Source organism: Solanum dulcamara, chromosome 1 (assembly GCF_947179165.1).
Source record: "Solanum dulcamara chromosome 1, daSolDulc1.2, whole genome shotgun sequence".
In the NCBI taxonomy this organism is placed as follows: Eukaryota; Viridiplantae; Streptophyta; class Magnoliopsida; order Solanales; family Solanaceae; genus Solanum; species Solanum dulcamara.
The window spans coordinates 76,209,639-76,218,192 of NC_077237.1; the positions used below are offsets into that span (position 1 = coordinate 76,209,639).

General features: G+C 31.9%; 1 protein-coding gene across 1 annotated transcript; it reads right to left on the reverse strand.

The window, feature by feature from the left end:
- Positions 1 to 6,752: 6,752 nt before the first annotated feature.
- LOC129902336 (delta(12)-fatty-acid desaturase FAD2-like) lies at positions 6,753 to 8,332 on the reverse strand. Its single transcript, XM_055977583.1, has 2 exons — positions 8,269 to 8,332; positions 6,753 to 7,983 (listed from the first exon to the last, which is right to left on the reverse strand). Exon 2 carries the CDS (start codon positions 7,959 to 7,961, stop codon positions 6,828 to 6,830), a length of 1,134 nt encoding a protein of 377 aa, XP_055833558.1. The 5' UTR covers positions 7,962 to 7,983; positions 8,269 to 8,332; the 3' UTR covers positions 6,753 to 6,827.
- Positions 8,333 to 8,554: the final 222 nt, after the last annotated feature.

The following is an 8,554-nucleotide window of genomic DNA, read 5'->3' on the forward strand; positions in this document are numbered from 1 at the left end:
ACTGCCAAATAAATGTATCATTTGGCGGCATGTCATACGCTCTCAATGCACGGATTTATGAATTTGCAACTCAAGTCCCTTCTGAAATTGCTGTAAAAATGGGCAATCACATCCCTAGAATTCTTAATTGACATGTTGTTGTGGTCAAGCCTAAATATAAGACATTTATGTCTAGCATTTTCAGTTTGGTATATTTGATATAATCCTATTCATATATTTATAACAATGTATATATCATCTGATGGTTATAATTTATAGTTAAAGATTTTTTTACTTTACAAGTATGCACTGATTCAGTTTATATATAATTTCTGATGCATTCACTATATTGAATCTGATACATTAGAATTTAGTCATGAATCCATGATACATACTGCACATTATGTTTTTTCCTCTACTCTTCACTTCTTTTCTTTTTCCAATTTTCATGCTCCAATCTTGTCCCAACACAAGATGAAATGGCATCCCTTGACATCCCTAGCAGTCAACCTACTACTGTAGCCACTACATTAGCTGCCATGTCCAAACGAACGTAACCTCAAGAACTCTTTAGCCTTAAGGACTTTTCAACCAAACCACCTAAAAAGTTGTTAAGGAGGTCCAGTCGTGTTGCTGACATATTTTCTTCACCTCTTCCCAAAAAAATGAAGACTACTATTGAGAAAAGACCATTCCAGTAGAAACTGCTAATAAAGACAAAGATGTCACACATAAAAACCATCAAAAGAGCTTGTCTTCACTAGTACAAAATCAGTGCTAGGAGGTGAATCATCCAGTCAATCAGAGAAAATTTCTTTAGTGGATGTCAAAGTCCTAAAGAAGTCTTTAAAGAAATGTGTAAGTTTTTAGTATAACTTTAAAGTTAATCAATATACATTTAATAAGTTGGTACATTCTAATATTTCTTATTATTGTATTAAGGTTGACTAAAAGTTCAAGCGTCTTGAGTCTAAAATCGATTCAAATCGTATCGATCTCTTGAAAGCCATTGCGAATATAGTTCACCCACCTTTCAAGGTATAGTATTTTTTTATTAAAACAATTGAATTGTTTAGTATGTTATAATTTTTTTTGTAGATCCCTGATCCTCAAATGACTGGCACATCATCTCCTATTCAAAAAGATGATTTTGTTCAATCATTTCATATAGTTGAAGAACATCAACCACCTATTGTATTGGAGGAGCACACTAATGATCCAAATAAATCTGATGCTCCCAAATCACATGATCAATTTCATGGACAGGAAGATATTCAGGTAGATACATCAAGTAGATTTTGATAAATCTATTTTTCTAATTGATATACTTTTAAATTACTTGATATATTTCGTAGTCATATATCAAATCCGTTATCTTTTATTCTAAAAGTTATTTTCGTAAGTAATTGTTATTATTATAATTGTAGGAAGCAGAATCATCCAAGATTCCACAAGATATGGAGAATGTATCAACACATCACATGGAATCACCTACTGTAGAACCCTTTGAAGAGCCTGTTGCTTCTGATACATTAAAGGTAATGTATCAGAATTTTTATGATACCTTCAACATTCCTAAATCTAGTATTGACACGATATATTTAATTTAGGACAATGCATCAGAAGAACCAAATTATGACATGAAAGATGCAATAGAGGCTGTTGATAATATTGACAAAGTTAAAGAACATGTTGAGAAGATTGATAAAGACAAAATTAAGCCTGGTGTATCGGTAATATTCCAAACTTGTATCTGATTCATTAACTTTAGTTCAGGTTATTATACTAAAGTCATTATATTTTTATCATTCTTATAAAACAGAATTCAACAACTTCAACCTCGATATCGTCCGAAACTTGAGAGGTGGTAGATGCTCTTATATACGGACTTTCATTACCAATCATGCCATTGACTATATGTTAGTCATGAAAAAGTAGCTCAGGCTAAATTCTTACTACGCGATAGCCAACTACTTACCACTCTTCCAACCAAACCCGTTGTGTTGCTAGATGATGTGAAGACACCCATTCCATGAAGTAGGTTGCCTTCTAAGATCTTGCACCATACCTAACAAACTTTGGTTCGAGTGAAAATGGTAAGGAGAAGATATCGACTCAAATGTATCAAACATAACCCTTTGAAGGTTTTGACATATGCTATAGTCTCCCAACAAAGATTATCACCGACTTTTCTCAATTGATAGATAAGGGACTATTAAAATCGCATGCCAATAAGTAAGTACTATACTTATAATTTATATCAATAGAAACGGTTTATTGTATATTTGCTCTCATTTTAATATAATTTTTCAATCAGAAAACTAAAGGAGGAACACTACAAAGCAAAGTGCTCTTCATTCGGATTTGAAAAAATGGACTTTGTAGTGGCATTTTCTCAAGATAAGAACTGATTCTATCTCATATCACAGCCTAACAGATGATGAAATGATGAGGTAAGAGATAAAAAATTATAACTTTAATAATTATTTCTTGATACAGTTACAAGCCTCTGTTTGATACCTCAGTTTAAATGTATCTCATATATAAGTACTATGTATCAGGTACATCTAATACAGATGTATCTATTGTGTTAATAACTATGTATCACTTTGTATAACTAATATTTTCTTACAATGTGCAACACATTGATATAATATTTTACTACCTTCGGAAAAAGTCCAAGATTTAGTTGTTCAATCAATATAGATACACAACAACAAACTGTATCTTCAAAGTTTATATCAAATCTGCACACACACGATACTATCACATTCCTCCTGATATTTTTACCCAAAAAGACATGGCACAAGCTGCTGTTGTGGCTCATCATGAGAGGTCTGTGAAGAACATAATCAGAGGTTTCTCTATCTCCGTCGATTTGCCATGACATTTGGTAGATGATGTATACATTCTGATAAACTATGATAGTGATTTTCATTAGGTTCTGACAGTAGTTGTGTTCGGAGAGAGGTTGATACACGTGTATGATTCATCCTCTGTAACAAAAAGAAGAAACCCTTCCCAAAAGATTCAAAAGATAGCAGTAATGCTACCTAAATACCTTTAGGACAGTGGTTTTCTTGAGAAGAATGAACGTACCGATTGGTCATCACTTGATTCGTATAAGAAAAAATCATCCGATAACATGTTTGAAGCACACCACTATTTTCGAGTTGAATATGTTAAAGGCATTGTGCAACAAGGAAGAGATAGCTTGTGAGTATTAAAGATTATGCATATTTAATTCATTAAAACACCATTTTTATATTTTTGAAGTTGATTGATTCTTTTTTTACATGCATCGTGGTGTGTTTGTGGTTGTTTTTAGTGACTATCGTAGTGATAGAATTTTTATTTCAAATACTAGACTACATGCCAAATACTTCTGTTCAGTATACACCTCACTATTGTGGAATTATGGTTTTTAGAAAGCTAATGATGGTTATGTTAGCAAAAATGACGATCCAAAAAAATTTAAGAGATATTTCATCTCTCGTGGTCAAGGAGAACTGGTGGACACCCAGTATTTTTTTAAAATTGGTAGTAATAGAATGTAGACTTTAGTGTTGGCAGCAATAGTAAACATTTTTTGGTTATGTACTATTTGTAAGGTTTTTTTGAACAACTACTATGTTAATCTTTTACTGTGCAACTATTTATCAGTTGTTGTTGAATATAACTTTTTGTTGGTCATTTTATTTACTTCTATCAGTATTGTTATTGACCATGATTCGTCACATAAGCTCTTGTATCAAATATATCTCTCTTATGTATTAACTCTATGTACGGGTCCTCAATATATCAATTTAAAAATATAGATCATAAACACTTTGAATCTCTGGTGCATTATATATAATATGTCTAAATTAATATCAGTTTTATTCATTATACCTAACCTTTCAATATACCAGATACATAACAATATTTATGTATCATCTCTTGTGGAAGATACATCATTTTGATATATCATTTACTGGTATTAGTTGAAAGGTTATACAACATTCATTAATGTATCTATCTCAAATATCAGTCGAATGGTCATGTATCAGTAATTAATGTATCAAACTCAAATATAAGTTGAAAGGTCATCTTAAATATCTTACTTAATCTATTTATTTTGATAATTAATTACTTTTACTACTTGAGTATCAGGTAAATTACAATGAAAATAATTATCAACCATGAATGTATCTATTATTAATATTCAATTATTTTTGTGATACATCTAGTATTCATCTATCATGGGTATCTACTAAACAGAACTAGGTATCAAATATAACCAATAAAATGTTACAACTCTCTGTCTTCTGAATTTTATTTTTAAAAAAACACTTTATTATAAAAAATACCATATACATAATTAATTGATCCAAATTGAATGTATCTTAGGAAATCAAAGTACTATTTCTCTTTGGGAATAAAATTATAAGTCCTTTTGTTGTGGCCTTCATGGCCACAACAAACACAATAGTTTGTGCTCATACTTAGCTTCTCACTGGAGTTCTTTTTTCTTCCTTTCTTTGGTCTTCCTAGAATCATTTCGTATCTTGGTAGCAAGACAACTTTCTCCAAAATTTCTTTCGAAATAGACCAATCTTTCTTATCTGGCATTGGAAGAATTGATAATTCATAACTATTTGTCAATGCCTCTGGCTTGTAGTAATCAGAGCAGTGTAGGTGCATGTCTGCAATGTTCTTTCTCTTCAACAATGCAATTGCGTGTGGACATGGTATCTCATCTAATTGAAACCTCCCAAAATTATATGTTTTTCTTTTAATACACACAATGTATCTTCTACTTGATTCCTAAATAAAATATAGATATTCTGATGAAGCAACAACCTGTAAAAATATTACCACAAATATGAATACAACACTTAAATTTTTTTAAAAAACTAAGTATCAATCAGATACATTTTGTTTAATAACTGATGCATACCATCATTCTCGAACACTTCATTGTGTTTAATACTAGGATATCTTTGAATTTTCTACCCAAGGTCTATTTTGTATAAGTTGCTATTTTCCTATTTTTGCAGTTTCAAGCACCAAATAGCATTCTCGTCTCTTCCAAAAAGTCAATTATAAGCAGCTCTCATGCTTCAACAAGACATCCATTGATACATTCTGCGATGTTAGAAGCCATCATTCTCCTCCTGTTGACAGTTGCATGAACCCTTGACCACTTTTCGAACCTTGTATTTTCCAAATACTCTTTCACCCTATGATCAATTTTTTCAACTTTTGCCATTATTTTTTCGAATTCATCTTTTAGGCATGCCTTGAACATTGAGTAGAAGAGGTCACTTAGTATAGTTTTGCTGCTTCTATAGTTAGTGCACACATTTTCCCATATATACCATATGCATGTAAAGTGAGGGACATTGGAAAACACAATACTTATACTCTTCATTATGCTTTCGTTCCTATCAGATACAACACACATATTGTTTGTCTTACCAAATGCATCTTTGAATTTCTGAAAAAATAATGACCATAATGAATCAATTGAATAACTCATACCTTTGGAAGATTAGGACATGTTGTAACACCTTCAATTTTTTTCTTCTTCTTTTTGAGGTGATTTTTTAACTGTATACTTCGACCTTGTAATTTGAGATTTCGATTTTGCATGTAAAGCATCTATAACTAATGGATCGTTGTGATGTTTGGATCTAATCACTTAACCCTTTATCAGAAGAATCAAAACCCGATGAAACATGAATTCCTTGATTTTGATTCAACTGTGTGAGACCAACAATAAAAGATGGAATGAAATTCATATATATCAGTGAATAGAAGAGTAAAAACAACAAAAAGTTACAGTTGAAATCAATGGAAAATCGAAGGAGATGGAATTGAAGTGAGATGATCGAGAAGGAATAAATTGAATTACCTTAATTAGAAGCTTGAAATTCAGAAAATCATGGACTGAAAATTCAAAACATAAACCGCTGTAGTTGTGGCCTGAAAATAGGCATGAATTTAGGATAGTTGGAAGAATCGAAATGGGATGTATTGGTGAGTTGGAGAGAGAGTTAAAGAAAAAGGGATTTTTGAGATTTTTACAAATGGTAGGGAATAATAGTAAATATAGTAATATAACGTGTGTAGTTAGATAATTTTTTCTTTTATTTTTCATTTTTGGAAAAAGGCTCAAATTTCTCAAAAATCAATGGCATATTTGAGTCTTTTCTTTTTATTTTTATCAACTAGTACCTATTAATTAAAATATTTTACCATAAAAAATTAATTAGTATTACAAGAGCTTCAATAAAGTTAAAATGCAAAAACATATATAAATGAATATGACTATTGATTTGATATCTAAATTTTATCTTAAAGCATTTATAATTTCTAAATCTAACGAATTTAACAAATTTTTGGGGTCGGTAGTCTCCATCAACTATACTAAATTGTGGCAATTTTCTAACCTCCATAATAAAACCACCGCAAAATGATTTATATGGTGAGGGTTAGAATAAAACGTCACAAAATGAATTAATAGTGGAATTTCTTAAAGTGAATAACCACACTTTGGGGTTCACATATACATCCACATTCATAAGACATTTGACATGTTTTTAATCATTAGTTTTCAAATAGAAAGAAATTATTTTCATAATAAGATTTCTCTCATTCATTCACACCAAATTAATTCATTGTTACATAGATAGATATTTATTTTATTACGTAACATTAGATATAGTACAACAACAACAACCCAGTGAAATCCCACAACTTGGGATCTGGGATAACAATAGATACAGTAGTGACAAGTAAAACAAACATTAATAGTACAAACTTGTTTAAGCAATTGTGAATGAATACTTGTTGGTATTCAAGTTTCAAAGCTTGTTCTTGTACCAATAAACACCTTTATCCTTGTCTTTCTCCACAAAGATGCACTCCTTTGTATCCCTCCACATTGCCTTTAAAATTGGAGTATCATCAAATTTATAGTATTCTCCTAACAATGGTTTGATAGCTTTTGTTGCCTCCACTGCATTGTGATGTGATATGTATGGAAATATATGATGCAAAACATGTGTATCTGTAACATTGTGGAAAACCTTATTTAGGAAACCATAGTCTCTATCTACTGTAGCTAGAGCTCCCCTTAGAAAATCCCACTCAGATGAATCATAATGTGGCAATGAGGAGTGAGTGTGGTGCAAAAGAGTGATAAAGACTACAAGGCCATTGACAATAAGGAGGGGTACCCCATAGATGCAGACAACCCAAGCTAGCCCTTTAGTCAAAGTAGCGCGATACAACAAATAAGTAGTTGCAATGACACCTGCATCTGAAATGTAGATTTGTAACCTCTCACGATCGGTATATATTGGGCTATAAGGATAATAGTGACTTGCAAAACGGTCATATTTTTTTCCGGAGACATTGAAGACCAAGTACAAAGGCCAGGCAAAAGTGAGGGTGAAGGCAAGTATGAGGACTCGTCCTACTGGATTGTTCAAGTATTTGTAGTACCATCTTACTTTTGATTTAAGTCTTGGTTTGTAGACTTCATCATTCTCAAGGGAAGCAGTGTTGGCATGGTGACGACGATGACTATGTTTCCATGCAAAGTATGGTGTTAAAAGTGCAGAGTGGAGGATAAGACCAACAGTGTCATCTACCCATTGGTAATCACTGAAGCCATGGTGGCCACATTCATGGGCAAGGATCCATATTCCTTCGCCAACACAACCTTGAGCAATCCAGTAAGTAGCCCATGCAAGATAACTATATGGGGATGGAAGGAGGTGAAAGTAAGTGGTCGCAATGTAATAAAAGATGGAGACAAGTATGAGATCCTGAATAAGATAGGAGAAGGAGTGAATAAGAGATCGCTCAAAGCAGTGGGGAGGGATGGCCCTCTTGATGTCTCCAATTGTAAAAGGCGGCTTTGAAGATGGAACTCTTTCCAGAGGATTTTTCTTTTCTTCTCTTTCCATTGTCATATTACCACCACCTCCCATTTTTTGTTCTTCAATACTGAATCTGCAATAATTAAGTTGATTTAGTTATAATATAACACAATCACTGCGTAAACATGAAAATGCCAAATCAATTAGCATAAACTTTTCTTTAATTTAGGAAAACAAAAATGTTAAAGTTATTATAGAGAGCTAAGACTCATAAATTGGTTTCGTCTTTAATTTCTACTTGATTATTAAACTAAAAATAAGCTAAATATTCTATAATAAGAGCAGATCAAAATATGGAAGAAAATAAATTTTAACGAATTACTTAAATTAAATGTAGACTTTTATTGACAAGAAATACCTCAATTCAAAAGTAGAGAGAAAAGAGTCTTGAGTTTTGCTTTCTCAGATTGTGAAGATAGCTTGTGTATATATTATGCATGTATGTGGGACCCAAGAGCCAACCTACTTTGACTATTCTTAGCAGATAACTACTTTTATCTTCTTCTTTTTTTTATCATTATCATTATATTTTAATTTGCGTGGCTCTGTGTTTATGGGGAGAAAATAATCTCTCATGTCAGTGATTCATTTAATAGTTGGTTTGAGTTATGAGAAAATTTATATATATAATTTAGTGAATGGAT

Excerpts from the sequence above, each read along its gene's own strand:
- LOC129902336 (XM_055977583.1), bottom strand. The coding sequence starts at position 7,961 with ATGGGAGGTGGTGGTAATATGACAATGGAAAGAGAAGAAAAGAAAAAT.